This window comes from Plecotus auritus (genome assembly GCF_963455305.1).
Source record: "Plecotus auritus genome assembly, chromosome: 9".
Lineage (NCBI taxonomy): Eukaryota > Metazoa > Chordata > Mammalia > Chiroptera > Vespertilionidae > Plecotus > Plecotus auritus.
Genome location: NC_137783.1, coordinates 6,164,493 through 6,184,237, shown reverse-complemented (window position 1 = coordinate 6,184,237; position 19,745 = coordinate 6,164,493). Strand labels below are relative to the sequence as shown.

Here is a 19,745-nt window from a genome sequence, read left to right as displayed (position 1 = left end):
CGTGCAGACAGAGGAGTGGGGCCCCTCTTTGCGGTGACTGAGGCCCCCATCATGCCGACCCTCCGCCCGTGCACTGCGTCCCCCTGCCACTCTCGGCCCTGGTGGCCCCCAGTACCCATGATCAGCGCCTCCAGCCCGTTGTCCAGGTAGCCGTCGAAGGCGAACTCCTCCTGGATGAGGCGCGTGGCCTCCTGCAGGGACGGGCAGGCCGCGCTCTTCGGGACGGGCGAGGCATCCACACTGGACGGACACAGCTTGCGGTCTGCTGGCCGGGGTTGCTCGGGGTGACTGTCCGCCGCACCCCTGGGGCTGTCTGGACTCGCCTTGGCCAGGGAGGGGCTGAATGAGGCTGGTGGTGGGCCCTGGGGCTCCTGGCCGGGGCCCTTGGTGGCCTTGCTCCTGGGCGGCTTGGCCGGGTGAGGCAGGCCCTGGCGAGCTGCGGTGGGCTCTGGGGTGCGGAGCCCCAGGCCTCTGGAAGAGGCTCCAGGTGGAACCCGCTCCTCCAGCCCTTGCTCCTGGGGCATCGCTGAGGAGGTGGGAGCTAGGGGGCAGGGGCACCCCTGGGCTGACCCTCTCAGCACCAACTCTCTTGGGGGGCCTGGGGCTGTGCCACACGATCTGGGACCAGGCGCCCTCTGGTCAGGTGTCTCCAAGCTGGTGGCCACTGCGTGGGCCTCAGGAGCCATCTTCTCATCAACGTCCCCGTCCAGCCTGCCTTCCCTCTCCTCTGGCCGCTCTGCCGGCCCCGAGGACCTGGCAAGGACCTCCCTGTGAGCAGGAGAGAGCACTCAGGAGAGGCTCCCGGGCCCAGCCGGCTCCTGGCCACACCTGCCACTCACCTGGCCGCACCTGCGTCTGGTGCGAGGACGATGGGCTTGAAGTGCGTGGCTGGGGAGGTGAACGCTTCGGGCAGCTCCAAGGCTCCCTCGTGGCAGGAGGGCGGATCGGGCACAGGCCCCTGCACAGCCATGAGTCTGGTGTCACCGCTGACCTGCACGAAGCCTGGACAAACTTGGGGTGAGTGTGGGTGGGGGGATGGCTCCTCCAGCTCTGAGGCGGTGCTGTGACCCCTCTCACCATCCCCAAGCACACTGGGACTTCCCAGCACAAGGGCAAGGGAGACTTCATGGAGGCTGAGCCCAGGGCTGCTGGAGCTGGGAGGGAGGCTGGGGACACTCCTCAGGGAGGGCTGGGCCATGAAAACCCCGAGGACCCGGCCACAGGCAGGATGGGAGAGGCGCCATGGAGACAGGACACAGTGGGATCGGTGGCGGGGACGGAGCAGGACAAGAAAACTAGGGGTCGGCAATGTGAACACAGGAGGCTGTGGGAGAGGAGGCGGGTGGAGCTGCTGCGCTGGCGGCTGGTAAGATGGGAGAGAATTTAGAGCCGAGGCCTGAGCAATGGGGCGTTTAGAAGAGACTGAGGCCGGGGGGAGGGCAGTTGGGGGTCCCGGTGATGTCCAGGTGCAGTGTCACACTCTGGTGGACAGCAGGGGCCCCGGGGCAGGATGGGCTGGTCCCGGGGGACCCACCTGAGCTGGACCCGGGAGCTGGCGCTGCGCTGGGGGTCAGTTCAACCACCGAGAACACATTTTGGAGACTGATGGTCTCTTCCTCCTGGTAAACCTGGGGCAGAAGGACACGGGCCCCCAGTGAGGTGACACCAGAGGCCCAGGGCTCACTCTCTACACCTCGCTCCAGCCTCACAGAGCCTACAGGGCACTTGCATCCGATTCCACAAGGTTTGGTAGGTTTCTAGGGCACAGGAAGGCTATGCACTGTCCCAGACCCTGGTGGGTGGCGGGTGGCTGGCTGCTGACCCAGGGACCCTGAGGTGGCCTGCGCTGGTCAGCTGCCTGGGGAGCCGACAGGGACGTGTGTAAATGATGCAGCTACCTGAGGGTCAGCGTGCAGGCCACCTGGGTGAGCCCCACCCCTGTCCTGGGTCAGTGGATCAGGGCGTGGGGCTGCTGTTCAAGACGGTGGGAGAGGCCGAGAATTACCCTCCCCTACTCTGTACATCTGTACAACAAACAGTGGGAACAAGGACCCGCATCTCCCCGGCGCCCCAGGGCAGGTTCCGGGGCTCGCACCTGAGCCTGAGAAATTGCCCTCTTCTTACCTTACAGATGGATGCCCTCAGGTGGGCTAAAATCTTTCTGCTGTCCATGCCTCGCTGAAGGAGGTAACTGCCACATATCTGAAAGCAAGGACACAGGCCACACGTCCAACACGCGGAGATGCGGGCGGCTTGACCACCAGCCCCGTTTCCCGCCAGGCTGGACAGGAGCCTGTCAGCGAGGGCGCTGTGGAGGGGCTCGGGGCTCCCCTGCAGGAAGACCCCGCGGACGGCCAGGCTCGGGCAGCCTGTGACCAATGTCAGCGTCCGCACACCTAGAGGCTGTCCTCCTGGATGTCCTCAGTAGGGAATAAAAACTGGACGGCCCAGCCAAAGTGGCTCCGTGGTTGAGCGTTGACCTATGAACCAGGAGGTCATGGTTTGATTCCCCATCAGGGCACATGCCTGGGTTGCAGGCTCGATCCCCAGCATGGGGTGTGCAGGAGGCAGCCTATCGATGATTCTCTCTCATCATTGGTATTTCTATTTCTCTCTCCCTCTCCCTTCCTCTCTGAAATAAACAAAACAAAATAACTGGACGGAAATGGCCACGGCCTCTCCCCACCCTGCCTTGCGGACAGCCACTTGCACGGAGGGGCAGGCTGCCCGGTGCCCAGTGCTGAGACGGGGGCACATGCCCTTCCTAGCCGTCCCTCTGAGAACTACAGGGAAGGGTGATGCTACAGAGCCGGCGGGGCAGAACCAGTCAGCTCGCTTCACACCCACAAAACCACCCCACGATCGCAACCCCAGACAAAACCTGCAGTCACAGCGAAGGTAATCTCACCCCGGCGACCCTGAGCCCGCCTTGACCCTGACAACAGGCAGCGGCCCTTGTGGCACAAATGCAGCCATGGCCTCTGAGCCCCGTGGGGTTCTCAGCAGGTGTCTGTCACCTGATCTGTGACTTGCCCTTCTCAGTCTAGCGACTCACTCCACAAGCAAACGCTCTGATATTTGGGGTCAGCTCGCGCCCCTTCTGAAAGCTGGTGTGGGCCTCACTTGACAGCAATCGGGGCCAGGCAGACAGGACCCTGCACCCAGGCCGCAGCTTCAAAGCTGTCTCCTCCCGGTCTGCACGCAGCTTCTCCTTCTACAAGGTCCTGTGGCCCCCCAATCAGGGAAACAACAGCGGGGCTCCCCTGCACTTGTCACGTGGAGCCCCGCGGCCCCGAACCCCAGGGAGAGGAGGTGGGAGGACTCTGAGGAGGTGTGGGGAAGTCAGGTGAGCGGGGCGCTCTGCTCCTCTCTGGCCGGGCTTCAGGGCAGGGGTCTGGGCTGGCCCCAGGACAACTCTGCCCACTCTCTGACCAGGTGGCCTGGGGGCAATGCTGGGGTGATGGGCCCTCCACAAAGGAAACCCGTGCCCTCCCTGCCCAACGCCGACTTTTCCTGGAAATACGAAGCCTCCTCCTTGTGGGCACCACCCAGGCCCTGGACGCCAGCTGTGCCCAACTGCCAGGCTACCTTGACGGCCTCGGCCACAGACGGCCGCTCCTGGGCACTGCGCCTGGCCATTTCCAGGAGGAGGGTCTTGAGCCTGCGTGGCAGGGCCAGCTTGTGGTCTTGGGGGACGCTGAACTTGGCCGCCATCCACAGCACTGCGGCCACACAGTACACTGAGGCCTGGGACGAGAGAAGCCAGCGTGCTCAGCAGAGCAGTCTCCATCCCCACAGAGCCGTCCCTGTCTGGACCCCACCGGCACCTCGAAGCCCCCAGCCCCCAGGTGCGTGTTTAACAAGCGCCCACAGGTCCTGAGCTGTCCATGCGGAGTCCTGTCTTGGGATGACACCACCAGAGCCTGTGAGGCACCTGCTGGGGAGGCTGCCCAGGTCAGGCAAAGCCGGGGGGATGGACGCACGTGCTGCACTGGGGCTGCCAGGACCCCCCCTGAGCCAGTGCCCGTCCCTTCCTTCTCCCTCAGGCTCTCAGGACAGAAGGGCGTGACATCACTGAGGGTGGGGAGGGGTGGGCAGGAGGCCACGGGAAGGGGATGGGGCCAGGCACCTTTTCAGTCACCAGCTGCTGCTCTGCCACCTCGGGGGCCAGGAAGAACGAGTTGGATGTGCCTAAGAGAGAAACCCCAAACCCAGCTGAGCTCTCCTTTCCGCCTCAGAGGTTGGTGGTCGATGTGGGGACACAGCCGAGGGTGAGCCATGCCCGCCCGTACCCACCGTTGGCAGGGGGCGGCCCGAAGACCACGGCCCCATCCTCGGCCACCAGCACGGAGTCCGGACACAGGTAGGCTGCAGCAGAAGGCGAGGTCAGGGCTGGGCTCACCGCAGAGACCTGCCCCCCAGAGGCCTGCTGGGGTATGGGTGGGTGGGGCAGCCCCCTTGCCACCCCAAGGCTCCCTGGATCACCCAGGGGACGCGAGGACACTGGGTCCCTCACTGGATGCAGCAAGGGGGCCAGGGCACTGGCTCGGCCTCCTCCCCTCCCCACCGGCGCTGGACAGATGGCCCTGGGGCACAGGACACAGGGCCCTCTGAGCAGCCCTCCTGCCCCAGAGCTGGCCTGTGGCTGCTGGACACAAGAAGCTGGAGACAAAAAGGAGCTGAGGAAAGAGGAGGGTGACGGGGGAGGGGTCCTGCAGGAGGCTGGAGGCCCAGCCTGACCGGATGTCAAAGGCCTGTGGACCACGGGACTCGAGGGCAGCCCTGTCACACTGCCCCGCAGGGTTGAATTTGGGGGCCACAAAGCAGTGTAATGTCTAACATCCCGCAGGCCATTTCCCCTCCCTGGGGACAGTGTCTCCCTGTTGAGAGGGTGTGGGCCAGCTGGGTCACCTGCTCTAAGGCCCACAGTTAGGCATCTGCCCCCTGACTCTGTGGGTCCTGAGCCCAGAGCAGACGCCCCCCCGCCCCCGGGGTGCCCCTGGCTCACAGTGTGGACACTGCCGTCCATGGGCCACATGGCTGAACAAGGAACCGCAGCGCAAGTGTCACCTGGGTGCCGGGGGTGGGTGCCCACAGCGCTGAGGCACGCGTGGGACAGAGCCCACAGCTCGTACTCCTTGAAGGGCCGGCCCAGCTTCGACAGGAGGTCCTGCAGGGAGATGCCCTGGGGGAGGCGACAAGGCGAGAACCGCGTCACACACCTCCCGCGAGACCTCTCCTGACAGATCAGCTGGGGAACGTCCCCATGGGCACCCAGGTGCTGGGAGGGTGTGGAGAGACGGGGCCCCGCGCACCGCGGTGGGACGTGAAGGAGCAGCCGCGTGGAAGACGGCGTGGGGTCCTGAAAACATCGAAAATAGAGCGGCCATAGGACCCGGCGATCCACTTCTGGGAATCTACCCCAGAGATCTGAGAGCTGGGTCTGGAGCGGGCGCTTGCACCCCCACGTTCGCGGCAGCATCCTCCACGAGCGGTGAGAGGCGGGAGCCACGCGTGGGTGGGTGCAGGGCACTGTGCAGGGGGCAGCCGGGCCTCAGGCGAGTGAGTCCGGGGTGGGCTTTGTTTTACGGTTACCGCACTTTCCACGTGAATCACTCTCACTCTCGGGTGCGTGTCAGGACGTGAATAAAAATGGAAACACAGACCCCGCCCCCTAGTCCCTGGGCCAACAAAGCCCGGTGGGAACTGCGGGTTTCGGTGCCACCCTGCCAGCCGCTGTGCCGGGCCGGGCTGTCCCTGGCCACACTGGTTTGGGCCATGGCCTTCCCGGTGGCTTTGTCCCAGGAGCTCATGGGGACACAGCGCTTCAGGGAGCAACTTGCCGGGAGCCAAGCAGGACAGCGTGTTTGGCCGGCTCCGCCCAGTGTCCTCGGCCACAAAGGGCCACTCAGAGTGCCTGTGGGGATGCTAAGCGTACCCCAACTCCCAGGACACGGTTCTAACAGAGTCCCCTGTCCCTCACTGCTGACGGGGGGCAGCACCAGGCCCGGGAGACCCTTCCTGGCCACGGGCCATGCAGAACACGCCCTTACCCACCTGGTCCGCGGCTGCACTTCCCGGCTCTCCGTCTCCTTCTGGAATCTGCTGATCGACCCCCAACATCCCTGAGTCTCCACCTGCCTCTTGAGGGTCCTCAGGACAGGGTGGGTGGCATTCCTCCACAGGGCCCTGGCCAGGCACCCCAGCCGCCCCGCCCCCACTGGGACCCACACCCCGAGCCCCTTCCCCCTGGAGCCCAGGCTCCTGCTCCGGCCGCAGTCTGGACTTGGGCTGGCCTTTGAAGCTGGGAGGGCCATTCTTCCTCTCGGGAAAGGCCTTCCTGGGGTCTGAAGGGAAGAATTCCGATGTGGGCAACTGGTTTGTCACGCTGGTCTGCGGCGGGCAGAGGGTGCTGGCCTCGGGGCCCTCGGGCAGGAGCCTGGGGACCGTCTGCACTTTCCTCAGGCGGCCCCTCTCTGTGGGGCGCTGGGCATCCAGGACCAGGCTGGCCAGTCCCTCCCCGATGTGGCTTTCTCCGTTTTTCGCAGGGGGTGACAGCAGAAGCTTGGAGGAGAGGGTCCTGGGGTCGCAGGCGGGGGTCTGGGGCCAGCCCTGAGGGGCGGGTGGGGCCTCCGGGTCAGCGCCATGGTCCCCAGGCTGCCTCTTGGGCCCCACACTTCTTGGAGCAAGTCTCCCCCTCCAGGCGCTCTCGCTGACATCTGGGCAAAAGCAGGGCTGATCACTGGCCCTGGCCAGGCCCCAGCCCAGGACAGCCACCCTCACAACACCCCTGCCCACGGCCACCTCGGAACCGGCTCCTGCAGGACCCCAGCCCCGCCCGTCACAGAGACTGAGCACCCGACTCTCAGGATGGGGGCTCCCAGCCGCCTCTTCCCTCAGCAACCCAGAAACATCCTCGCTGCCTCGTTAATCACATAATCTTTGCTAATTAACAGGCTGCGCGCTCCCCTGGGCCAGGCCAGCTGCCCACAGGGGGCTGCAAAGCCCCGTCTAATTATCTCATCCAAAAAGCACATCGTGTTCTATTAGGAGAACACAAGTGAGATTCTCCACAGGAAGAAAACGTTGTGGCCGCGGCCCCGCCTGCCCTGGCGGCGGCCTCCATGCACGCTGTCTCCCTGCGAACCGCCAGACATGCCCCTCCCGCGGGCACTCTTTCCCCGGCTCTGACAGCCACACAGCGTGGCCTGGTGCTGCAGCATCACCAGCAGCGTCACCGGGAGGACTCCACGGCCCCTCCTCAGCAGGCACAGGGCAGAGCTGACGCTGGCGTTTGTTCAAAATGCCACCTGAGACCAGAATCCCACATGAGCCGTGGAAACTTGGCCCTACGGCAACAGCCAGCACGGCAGGAAGTGATGTGCCTCCGATATGGCGCGGTGGGGGGACTGGAAAGGGTCTCACCCTGCCCCTGTACCGAAATGCTCATGGGACCGGGACAGGTGTCCAGCTCCAAGCTCAGCCTTTTCTCCACACGACCTTGGTTCTCACCTCTAACAGTGTGATGTCTGCACAGCGTGAGTCTGTCCCGTGTGTGTGTGTGTGTGTGTGTGTGTGTGTGCACATTTGTATACATAGTGGGTGTGCAATGCTTGTGCATGAGTGTGCATTATAAATGGGTGTGTACGAGTTTGCACATGTGTATATGTGTGGTGTGACTGAGTGTGTGAGCATGTGAGTGGTGTGTGTGCACACTGGTATGAATGTGTGTGTGAGACCAGTGTCACTGTTTGTGCATATTCACATGTGCACACGAGAGTGAACATACGCATGCCTGGGAGCATGTGTGTATGCAGGCACATGATGAATGAGTGTAGCTTGCTCACCTTGGAAGGTTCCGAAGGACTCGAGGGAGAGCACCCTCCTCCCTACAGCCGAGAGGTTGCGGCACAGGCGGCAGGAGGACATGAGCTGCATCTTCTCCTCGCACAGCGCAATGATGCTCTGCACACACGTGTGAGTCAGAATTGATTTTAGAGAGGATGGGGGAGAGAGGGGGGGGGAGACATCGATGTGAGAAATATTGATTGGTTGCCTCTCATACAGGCCACGGCTGGGGATAGAACCCGCAACCTGGGTATGTGCCCTGACCAGGAATTGAACCCACCACCTTTCAGTGTATGGGACCACACTCCAACCAAGCCATACAGGCCAAGGCAAAAAACCAAGTTCTTATTTAAACAAAGTGCAATGCCGCCGATCCTAGAAAGGAGCCCGTATGATGGGGGCAGGGCAGGGGCAGACAGGAAGGCCCCGTGTGTGTGTGTAGCGTGCATGTGTGTGCATGTTTGTATTTGTGAGTGTGCATGCATGTGGCTTCAAGGCATCAGGCTGCATGGAGGATGTTGGGGCTCAGCCTCTGGGGTGAAATGGGGGGATGGCCCAAGAGTTACCTCGAGATCAGGCCGGTTCCCAGGGTCTTCTGCCTGCATCTGGTCCAGCAGCGCCTCCAGGTCACGGCTCAGCCTGGGCTCCGGCTCTGGCTCCGCCACATACTCGAGGGCAGCCTTCAGCGTGGCCCCCAGAGAGTAGATGTGAGCCTGTGGCACCAAAGAGCCCATCAGTGCCACCGGCCCGTGTGATCCTGTTTCCCCATGGCTACTGCTCCCCCAGCCCAGGAACATGTTTTTGGGGACCCTACATGCTCTTTATGGCCACCTCCCCGACTGTGGACTGTCCTGGCACTGAGCCATGTACCCCAGACTCTTGGGTCTGGAGTCTGCATTGGCCCCGCTGTACAGCCAGCGACCCTGGACCCCTCCCGGGCACAGACACCTAGATGTCCTCCCCTGATGGCTGCTGTGTCTCTGAAGGGCAGAGACTTTTCTTTTGGGGGTTTATTCTTAAAAAACCAGGTATGAGCCAGAGTGAAGACGCGTTCCCTTAGTTTGAAAGTTAGGGTTTTCCTATCTGCCTACGTGAGAGCGTGGGCTCTTCAGCCTGAGCACGCTGGGACAGGCCACATCACGGCTGGGCATCGTCCCACAGCAATGCATGTGGGCTTTACCATGCCCCTTTTACCAACGGGAGGCTGAGCCCAGAGAGGTTCAGAAACCTGCCTGGGACCACACAGCCAGGGCAGGAGGGGCAGGTGAGGGCCTGGGCCGGCTGGCTCTGGAGAGGTAGTCAACCCCCCCACACAGTGGAGGCCAAGCTCCCTGACGCCCTGCCCGGTGCTCCCTTCCCCAGCCCAGCCCCCTACTCCTGACTGGCGCCCACTCCGGTCCATGGTCACACGCCCAGACCCAGCAAGACTGCCTCGGGCTCCCAAGAGCGGAGGATTCGCTGTGTTGCCTCGCCCAGGACCACGCAAATGAGTCTCAGCAAAAACATAAAAGGAAGTTCCACACCATCCCGTGCAGCGTGATGAGGTTTGATAAAGTTAAAAACAGCACAGGTGAAATAACGCGGATTTCAGGAATCCATACTTGTGAGACGAGGACAGAAGGAGGCAGAAGGGGTGGTGTTGGGTGCTGGTCACCGTGGGCGGGGGTGGGGACAGAACTGCTTCTGGGTGTTCGTGGTGGAGCTCGGCTCCCTTCCCAAAAGTATAATTAAAAAAAAAAAAAGCAGTCAACCAAAGGACCTGTATCCATGCATATAAGCCTAACCAATGGACACAGACAACAGGGGGGTGAGGGCCTGAGTGGGAGGGGGGTGGTTTGGAAGGTAATGGGGGGATGAGGACACATATGTAATACCTTAATCAATAAAGGAATTAAAAAAAAAGAACTGACAATAATAAAATAAAATAAAGCAGTCCACGCACGGACCAGGAATGAGAACTGTACACACCAAAGGTTCCGAGGAAGGTTCTGACCTGTGAGGTCCCAAAATCCCCAAGACCAGACAGTGGGGCCCACCGAGACCATGGGCCCGGGTCCTGTGGTCCACAGAGCCGGGACGCGCACAGCCTCTCAGGGCACGGGGCCCGAAACTGGCTTGTTTTAAAGTAAAATTAAGCGCAGGAGGGGCCAATCCTACACTCTTATTTGGGGTGAAAATTTAAACTCATGTCACGAAGCTAATGGACTTCTACCGGGAAGATTCTTGAGTCTGTAATTTCTCGTTTCTTTATTAACGACGGATTCAGTTTCCTCCACCATCGTCTTAGGAGACTGGGTGCCATGAAGAAAGAAACCATGGCCAGTGGCTTCTGTGGCCATCCTGCACCTGGGCCAGCGCCCAGCATGGCACACGGTGGACAGACAGCGCTGCGTGGACGGGCGGGGGATGTCCCCATCATGCTGCAGGGTCGTGTGCAGCGGGAGCCCTGCGCCTGTGCGCTTAGGGGCTCCAGGGCCCATCAGCTGAGGGGGCCTCCCGGAGGCCTGGGTGGCCGCAGCCGGAGTGAGTGGGTGTGGCTGCCTAACACACGTGCATTACTATCCAGAGGCTGCGGATCCTCAGAGACACGCCAGCCACCACTGGTAATTGTAGGCACTTTCAACGTGTTAAATATAGAAAAGTCACACTTTAGAGAACATGCAATTGTAATGACAACCGTGCGAAGCACACCAAGCTGTCACTGGAGCCAAGATGCCTGCGGGAGTGACAGGGTGGGCGTGCCCAAAGGCTCCGCATGGGCACCCCTGGGAACAGGCACGCTGAAGCCCTTCCCTGCTAACCACACGCTGGCCCCGCCCGGTCAAGGCTCAGCGGCGGCCACTTACCTCAAAGGTGTTCCCAGTCACATCGAACTCGGGGGGGACAAAGGCTCCCTCGGGGTCATCTGGGGAAAGGAAGAGAAGATGCTGTGATCACACACCCGCCCGCCGGCTCTGGGCGCAGAGCGGACCCCGGCCCTGCACTCTCCAGGGGCCGATTCTGCCTCCTGCCCCTCCCCGGCCCTGGTCCCTGAGAGGAGGGAAACGAAATCCTTCCCTGCCAGCCTGGGAACGTGGCTCCAAAGAGGAAGAAGAGGCGCTGTCTTCCCAGAGAGAGCTGAAGCACCAGGCCCCTCCAGTTGGGTCCTCCCTGGGGTGGAGGAGGCCCTGTACCCATTCACTGCAGGGCCAGGGGGACCCCAGGGGCTGGCTGAGGCGCCAGGCCTGTCCTCCCTGCGGTCAGCGTAGCAGGCCCTCCCTGGTCCTTTGAGGGCTGTGTGACGGGGCTGCAGAGACCAGCACCCACCAACAGGGCCCGAGCCCACGGGGCTAGAGATCCCATCAGGTTACCGAGGAAACCTGGGCTGGGTGACTGTCCCCCGCCCGGGGAGGGGCCCCTGCCCCAGCCCCGGGCCTTACCGCTGAGCTGCTCCATGAAGCACACGTTCCCGCTGGTGTTGAAGGCCAGGGTGTCGGGCGTGATGCAGAGCGTCTGGAAGATGGCCGAGTGCGCGACGCTCCTCATGGACAGGCTGCACTCCAGGCACACGGCCCAGGCCTCCTGCTCGCTGAGGCCGCTGTCCCGCAGGGACAGGATGTCGGCCAGGGACACGTTCTCCTGCCAACACAGCCTCACTGACACCGGTGTGGGCACAGGCCCTCCTCCCCAGGGAGGCCCCCAGCGTCGCGACTAATTCTGGGGAGGCAGACAACGTGTGGCAGGTTCATTCTATGTCAGGGAGGAGGTTTTAGGCAAGGCATTCTTAAAATAACCACAACCTAACAGAAGCCACCGCACGGTTCCTGGATGTCTGAAGCACGGAGCATTCAGTAAGATGCTCAGGTGCCGCTGGGGGCAGGTGTTCACGCCCGTGGCCAGCACCTGTGCCTTGGTCCCTGCAGCTCCTCGAGCCGGGTCACCCACTTGCCAAGACATCCCTGACCCACAGCTCACCACACACGGCGCGGGGACACGCGGGCGCTGGCTGTTTTAGTCTGGGCAGAGGAGCGAGACGTTGGAACAGGGAATGGAGTGGATGCCTAGGGAGCTGCAGCTGCACACCGGAAGCCATTCACAGGGCTATTATGTGAGGTCCCACAGCACAGTCACGGGACACGCACTAGCCCGCACATGGCCTGCTGGCCGTGGAGCGGCCGGACATTTGCTCCAAGCAGCTCACACGCAAGACAGAGACTGACCCTGGGCCCTCCTGTGCAGGTCCCCCTCCAGATCCGAGTGGGTTCCTCTGACCCTTGTAGAGCTCAGCTATGATCGTGTCACCAACACTCACGTGCCCACACACACCTAACACACAGCCATGTGCACACAATGCCCCTCTGTGTGTACTCACACGGACATATACCAACACGTGCACTCACATGCATGCACACACACACAGTCTCACACACACATCCACCTTGGACCTCAAGGCCCTTCTCTGCTCTTCTGTTTGACATCCTGGTCATCTGCGTGTCCCTGTGTCTGTGCACCACCTGGGCTCCAGAAGGGAGGGCGGACAAGGGACCAGGCTGGGAACCGGGTGGTGGGGCCAGAAAGGGTCTGGGCACGGGCCTCTGAGGAGGAAGGAGGGGGCGTTGAGCTGGGGGATGGAGGGGAGTGGGCTGGGGGACGGTGCAGAAGAGAGGCCAAGTCTATCCACAAACTCAGTGCAAACCGCCCCCCTCCCAGCCCTGGGGACCTCATAGGGCTGTTCTTCAAGCACAGACAAGCTGTCAGGCCCTAGAAAGTATCTCACACACTGTCCTTGAATTTCCCCTCCTGCATTGCAAGGACCCAGACCAGGGCAAGAGGACCAAGGGCTTACCCAGAGAAAGGAGGGCAGAAAACCAGGCAGCGACTCGCATGCATCATGGCTAAGCCTTTGGGTTTGGCAGTGAGGGTGGTGGGAGTGGGGACCAGGGCTGGGATTTGCCACCATCTGCTTCCTCCTCTGGGCTCGGTGAGGGGCCCGATTGCACCACTCCCCAGGAACTTCCGGCTCTTTCTATGGGGCTGGGGTGGGGGGTGGATGAGGGAAGGGAGACTTATGGGAGCTGGTTCAAGAAGTGGCCACAGGGACCTAGCGCTCCAAGAGCCAAGAACCCCAGCCGGGTTCCAGAAAAGTATCCGTGTGCGAAGGTGACCGGGTGTTTTAAAAGGAGAAACCAGGACAAAAGGCAGAGCGGTTAGAGTGGGACATGGAGGGGGAGCCCCCAAACCCAGCTTCCACCTCTACCTGCTGTGTCCCTGAGGTTCACTGCCAACAGGTCTTTCTGGTTTGGCTCAACACACGCACTCATACCTGCACTCTCCACATATACGTGCACATGTATACACAGTGCACAACGTATATGTACACTTGCACACACAAAAACCACATAGTGCTCATACATGATACCACACTACACAGAACACACGTGCAAACACACACATGCACACACACACCTGCATACCCACATATCCATACACACAACACAAATGTATATGCACACATATACATACAGCACACATGCAAACACACCCACAAAGCACACACACAAAACACACACACATGCACACACACACGTGTATGCCATCACATACAAATACACAGAGCACTCCCCATACATGTGCACACACTCGCATACATGTGTACACATGATGCACACACTAATACACTACCCAAAGGCCACGTGGGTTTGTGCTTTAGGAGAATGAGGCCAGCCCATGGTGTGAGTCTGTGCCAGCCCAGCACAGGGCCCTGTGCACACCCACTGGTGTGCCCATGTGGCCAGCAGGTCCAACTGCTCACACAGCTGGTGACTGGGTGTGCTGCCAAGAGGGGGGATCCCAGGTCCTTCACCATGTGCCTCGGGGGATTCCAGTAGAGTTCTCCCACCCATCGGCACCCTCGGGGCACATGCCAGAGTGAAACTGCTGGACACAGGCTGTGGCATCTCCACTTTACACAGAATGCCAAGCTGCTTTACAAAGACCCTTCTCCTTTGCTCCCCCAGCAGGGAGGGAGGGCCGCCGTCCGGATTTTTGGGCCTTGACAACCTGGATGAGTTGTGCCCACAGGGGCTCCTACTCAGGTCCAGGCCCTGCCTGCCCACCCCCTGCCCTGTGGCCCCTGCCCCTATTCACAGCAGGAGCAGCTAATCGGGGGCTTCTCTGCGTGATTTTATGAAGGGACATCCATGGGACTGAGTCACTGATTCCACATGGCTGAGCCCCCCTGAAGCCCTGCGGTTGCAACAGGAAGGGGGGACGGGTGAGGCACAGGCCAGGACAGAGCCCAGGGACGTGGCTGGCCCCTAAGTGGAGGTCTCCCACATGCTGAGGGGTCCTGATCCGTGGGCCCCACTGGGCCTCGCGCCTCACCCCTCACCATCCCTCGGCAAGGCAGTGCTTGAGTGGGCCATGGGGTAGGTGTGAGGGCAGGACCACTTAAGTCCTGTTCCATGCAGGGCAGGCAAGAGAGGTCTCCACCCTGTGACGTGCAGACACAAAGTCAACCCGTCCCGGCTGGGAGGAGGGGTGCAGGAGGCAGGTGCAGGAGAGCCCCCAGGGCAGGCTGTCCCCAGGGCAGCCCTTCTTCGGCTAGTCCCTGGGACCCTGGGCAGGGCTGGCTTCCCACCCAGGGCCACTGTCTGGTTGCAGCAAAGTGCCCATTCAGAGGCTTCCGTGTCTTAAAGAGGCCACCGACCCAGTCACAGACTGTGAGCCAGGGTTCCATGGGGACCCAGATGCACTCTTATAACCAATTAATTTTTTAACCTTGGAATGGGGCCTGCCAACACAAAGCCCAGTCACTTCGGAGTTGTGTCACCAACCCCCAGGCCTGCTGAAGTCCCTTCAGCTGCCAGACCCCCAGGCGTGGGGAGCTCTGCACCGTGCCCTGCTGGGGGTCTGCCTATTTGCCCTAGAGACCCCCACTCGTAACTCTTACCTCCCTGGAAGCTCTCCATGGTTCTCCAGCTGCCTGCTGCTCTGAGCTCACTTCCTTACAGATGTCACATGGACCCCCTAGGGCACGGTGGGAATGTCACTCCTTTCTAGGGCACCCCCAGCTGTGTGCACCTCTGGGCAGCGACAAGGTCCCCATCTGGCTTCAAATCCCCAAGCCCAGTACTCAGTCCACAGATGCTGGGAGGTTCTGCTGAACTAGGCAGGGATAAGAATGCTCCTTACTCCTCAAGGGGGTCTCGGGACCAGGAGACACCCTGCCCCCTCCCCCAATGCCTAAATTGGTGCGCCATCTTCCTGTCCAAGCCTGCTCTCATTCTTGCCGTCCAAGGCCCCTGGCAGGCAGTGGTACCACCTGCCTCTCGATGGCTGGCGTCTGCCTCTCCTGCAGCCACTGACCTGCCTGACTGGCTGCTCTGCCTGATCCCAAAACCCTGTCCTTTGCTTGTACGGGGTGCTGCCTGCAGGAGGCCAGGGACCAGAGGGGCTGCAACCTCCAGGGCATTGCTGGTGGTGCCAGCCCCTCACCATGTGCCTCGGGGGTTTCCAGTAGAGTTCTCCTACCCGTTGGCACCCTCGGGGCACATGCCAGAGTGAAACTGCTGGACACAGGCTGTGGCATCTCCGCTTCACACAGAATGCCAAGCTGCTTTGCAAAGACCCTTCTCCTCTGCTCCCCCAGCAGGGAGGGAGGGCCGCCGTCCGGAGTTTTGGGCCTTGCCAACCTGGATGGGTATTCACAGTGGGAGTATTTTCTATCCCCTTTCATAATAAAGTCAAATATCTTTTCACGTGTTCATGGGCTATTTGGATTTTCTCAGGTGACACCGGGGCGGGGGGGGGGGGGACATTCCAGGGGCTCCTGGGGCTCCATGGGGTTCTAGTTCTTGACCGCCCTGTACAGTCAGTTATTGTAAGTGGCCAAGTCCTGTGTCTCCTGAGGTTTGTTGGTGACCTGGGTCTGGTGGCTGCTGTCGCTCCCTGGGGAGGCCCACGTCCTTGTCTGGATCTCCAGGCTCCTTCAGCAAGCCTGCCCAGGTGACACTCAGCCTGGCTCCTCCCTCACCTTGCACAAGATGGCTCTCCGGATGCCACCTGACTAGGTATCGCTGTAGCAGGCAGTGTCACATGTCCCTGATGTAGATTTAAGACCTTCAACACCGACCAAGCTGAGTGTGTGTGGCGTGCAGTCTGGACCTGGTGTGTTCCAGGCACAGGTGAGGCCTGCTCTGGGCCCGGCCTCCTGCTCTGTGGGGCACCCCTGAAGGCGGCACCTGCCTCTTCAGAGGGGTGAGAAGTCAGAAGAGCCCCCGAACATTCCTGCTGGATGCTCAGCAGTGGGACCACTGTGCATCCCCGGTCACCTGGAAGCCTTGGTCTCAGGATGGTGGGGACGCCCGACCCCATGCACTGTGCCCAGAGGGGCGCCACGGACACCTCCCAAGAGAAGGTGTCAGGACTCGGTGGGAGGACGGACTGTGGCAGGGTGGTGGCTTTGGGTCCAGTCCTGGCTCCTGTCCTGTTTACTTGGCCCCAGTCCTGCTTGGTGCCCAGCCACGGAGGAGGCGGGCCGAGTGTGGGTGGAGTGTGGGCGGCTTGTTCTGTCTTCCGTGATGGTTTAGGGGGTGAGTCTTCTCACAGATGCACTTGAATGCGTCCTCTGTGAAGGCTGGGGCAGGAGGCACCCTTTCTTCTTCCATCAAAGCCACGGAGATGTCCAAAGGTTTAATTATTACCTGCCTCTCTTCTCTGCAGCTTCTCTCACCAAATCCAGGTCACCACGGGGAGGCTGAGCGGGGGGGCAGCACCCACCCCCAGGCACTGGCTCAGCGGCCCCTCCTGAGCAGCAGTGGCTTCCTGAGACAGACTGCTACCCAGAAAGAAGGACTGAGCTTCTTCAACCTGAGCTCCAGGGGCAGGGGCTGGGGCTGGGGGTGGGCCAAGTGGGGAAGGCCCCAGGGAATGGGACAAATCCTTTCTCTCCTCCTGGAGGCACCAGCCAGCCTGATTCACCCCGACAGGCATGTGGAGGGTCTCGGTCAGCACCAGCCATGTGGAGGGACGGCATGTGACTCTGGGCTGCATGGCCCCGGCCCTCAACAGTGAGCAGGGACGCCCAGGGATCCGGGCATTTGCCTGCTGGAGGCTTGGAAGGCCCTGTGCCAGGCCCCACAGCCTTGGGAGACAAGAAGGTCTCTCTGGGAGCAGCTGCGTCCTCTGGGATTCCCTCTCATGCGGAGGGGCCTGCTTGTTTAGTCGTTCATTCGTTTGACCCAGAGCCTGTGGGACACTAGGGACCTGAGTGAGGGCCCTGTCCTCTGTGAGCAGGAAGCAGCCCTCAGTCGTGACCACTCCCTCCCCCCACGCCCCCCAGCTCCTCAACAGTCCGGCCAGACTGAGCTCTGCCGGCACCTCCCGCTGACCTCCCAGGTCGGCTGCAAAGAGGAAACAGCGCTCTAACCCCCCCACGTGCCCCCACACGCCCCTGCCCAACCCTGACAATCAGAGCCCACCTCCCACAGAGCATCAACTCCAGCGACAGCCCCCATAGGGCTGTCCCATGCGGCATTCCGGGGGTCCTGCCCCCTCCGGGAGAAAATGTTTAGGGGTGGTGGGAGGCATTGAGACCAGCTGGGGATCCCCCTAACCTAGCCCCAAGACCTAGCGCAGGGGCCTGGGGAGTGGGAGGTACCTTCCCTGGAGACACTCCGCGGAACCCTCCGCCAGGAAAGGTGGGGGTCCCATCGTGGGGCTGGGGTCTCACCTCGTCCTCCGGCAGCGTGGGGAGCGGTTCGAAGTCGTAGAAGTCTAGATCCTTGCCGTCCACTTCGTAAAAATCCGCCGCGGCCGGGTCCATGGCCTGCATCTTGCGAGCGCGCCGGCGACGCTGCGGCCTCGGCCACTGCTGGCCTCCGCGTTCCGCGCCTGACAGGCGCCCCTGGCCCGCCTCGCCTCGGCCCTCCCCCGGCCTCTGGGCCCAGATCTGCCGGGTTGGCTCCGAGAGCGGGTCCCGCTAGGCGCGCCCCGGAGCCATGGCAACGCGCCCTGCACCGCCCCGCCCAGCCTCGCGGCCCCTGCCCGCCCGGCCCTCGGTGCGCCCCGCCCCCGGTTCTGCCGCAGTGTCGCCCGAACCGGGGAGAGGTTGGGGGGGGCAGCACCAGGGGTCCCGGCACTCGTAACGCCGCGCTCACTTTGCCGGGCGCTAGGCTCTCCGGCTTACGTACGTTGGCCGATTTTTTTTGGGGTGTGTGTGTGTGTGTGTGTGTGTGGATGCACGGCGGGGAGGGGGCTGCCGGCGGGGGAGGGACCGGGGACGTTTAGGGGCGGGGCCAAGCCTGCGGCCGGTGATTTGTTCCCAGAGGCGCCGCAGGCTGCCACCGGGGTCCGCGCCCACCGGAGCATAGGCGGGGCGAGGGCCGCGGCGCACCCAAGGGACAGCGCTGTGTGGGTCGTCGACCTTCCGTCGACCCTCCATCGGATCCCTGCTCCTGTCCCCGCTGGCCCGGGACGGGGCTGCCGCAGTCTCAGCTGGGGTGGCGGCCGCAGAGGTGCGCAGGCCGGCGGGACGGGTTGGCAGGGACCTGGCCGAGCGGCTGGAGGGTGGCCAATCCCCCTCGCTCGAATTAGGGTCCCACGGACGCCATGTGGGGACCAGCAGTTACAGCTTTACCCGCACCTTGCCAGCCAGTGGAACAGAAGCCCAAAGGCCAGACAGCCCCTCCCCTTTTGGCAGTCCTGCCGGCTCGCGATTCAGCCCTTCACTGCACATTAGGGTCCACCAAGGTGAGCCTTGCCCCAAGCTGGGGCTGTAGTTGGGCAAAGAGCGAGCCCGCCCCCCTCCCCAGCCTGACAAAGAGCCAGGATACACCCCACCCACATTTTGCACAGAAGGGTGGATGGTAATCTCACCATCCTGGGTTGACATGGGTGCCTCCTACCCCAACCCCTTAGAGAGCAGAGCTGTGGGGAGGTCTCCCGCAGGAGAGCTCCCCCATGTGGCCAGCCCTGTCCCCACACAGCAGGCGCTGCATAAATGCTCCTTGTGTGAATGAGGCAGGGCTTGTGACAGGTTTTCCAAAGGCGGAGGGTACAATGGGCAGGGACATTAATTCCTAATGTCCTGTCTTTGGATCAGATCGCTGTGGTCCCGGGCCCTGGGACATGACACCCAAGGATGTGAGGGGCTCCCCAATCACGGGAGAAATAGGTGGGCAGTGAAGCCCGAGGCTGGTGGCCGAGATGGGTGCCGGGCAGCCTTACCTTGTGCCAAGCGCTGATCCTTAGGCCCACCCAGCTCAATTGGAGCAGAAATCAGGGGCAGTCTCCTCCACCCTGGGATGTTTGGAAGCTCAGAGCAGCAGCCAGGGTGAGTGGAATGGGGTAGAAGAGGCAGCAGGAATTGGAGAAAAAGCATCTCACAGACGTGTGACTTGGGCCTCCTGTCCCTGAGCTCTCTGTGGACACCACAGAGGGTCTCAGAAGGAGGCTGACAGTGGCAGGCAGCCTCCGCTGCAGGACTCTGGGGCTCCAGCCGCACCCCCATCCTTGGACCCTGGGTCTACAGAGCTGAGTGCCCTGGCTGCAGGGTCCCTCTGCCGCAGGGCTCAGGGGCTGGGCTGCCACCTTACTCTGTGGAGAGCTGGTGGAGCATGGATGTGGCCCTGTGGGGGGACGTCAGGCACAAAGGGGGTGCTGCAGGGCCCTCCCGGAGGGGGGCATGGGCTTTGTCCCCTGGTTCTTAAATCATGCAGCTGGCCCAGGGCTTAGGGTGAGGGCTGAATGGGACAGGGCAAATGGGAGCAGTGACATCACATATGCTCCTGGGAAAAGATGCATCCACTTTGGGTAAAATACGGAACGAATGGGCTGCTGACATCCGCTGAGTCAGCTCTGGCCATAGTGGCATGGAAGCACTTAGGGGACTGCGACTCGTTGGCCAGGGACCAGGG

The 19,745-nt window shown here is 62.0% G+C and overlaps 1 protein-coding gene across 4 annotated transcripts in view; it reads right to left on the bottom strand.

Annotated features, from left to right (window-relative positions):
- KNDC1 (kinase non-catalytic C-lobe domain containing 1) overlaps positions 1-17,959 on the bottom strand; it is a 31,481-nt gene extending 13,522 nt beyond the window's left edge. For 2 of the 4 annotated variants that reach the window (XM_080641111.1, XM_080641113.1), the window contains exons 1-14: positions 17,561-17,959; positions 11,268-11,466; positions 10,695-10,753; positions 8,415-8,561; positions 7,848-7,965; positions 6,058-6,719; positions 5,071-5,185; positions 4,297-4,368; positions 4,130-4,191; positions 3,589-3,747; positions 2,125-2,202; positions 1,535-1,628; positions 840-1,002; positions 116-768 (exon numbers count right to left, since the gene is read on the bottom strand). In XM_080641111.1, the coding sequence (XP_080497237.1) occupies positions 116-768; positions 840-1,002; positions 1,535-1,628; positions 2,125-2,202; positions 3,589-3,747; positions 4,130-4,191; positions 4,297-4,368; positions 5,071-5,185; positions 6,058-6,719; positions 7,848-7,965; positions 8,415-8,561; positions 10,695-10,753; positions 11,268-11,466; positions 17,561-17,662 (2,683 nt within the window). In that variant the 5' untranslated portion in view covers positions 17,663-17,959. Of the gene's footprint in view, positions 1-115; positions 769-839; positions 1,003-1,534; positions 1,629-2,124; positions 2,203-3,588; positions 3,748-4,129; positions 4,192-4,296; positions 4,369-5,070; positions 5,186-6,057; positions 6,720-7,847; positions 7,966-8,414; positions 8,562-10,694; positions 10,754-11,267; positions 11,467-17,560 lie in introns of those variants that run through there. The other 2 variants (XM_080641112.1, XM_080641114.1) reach the window with 2 other exon arrangements.
- Positions 17,960-19,745: the final 1,786 nt, after the last annotated feature.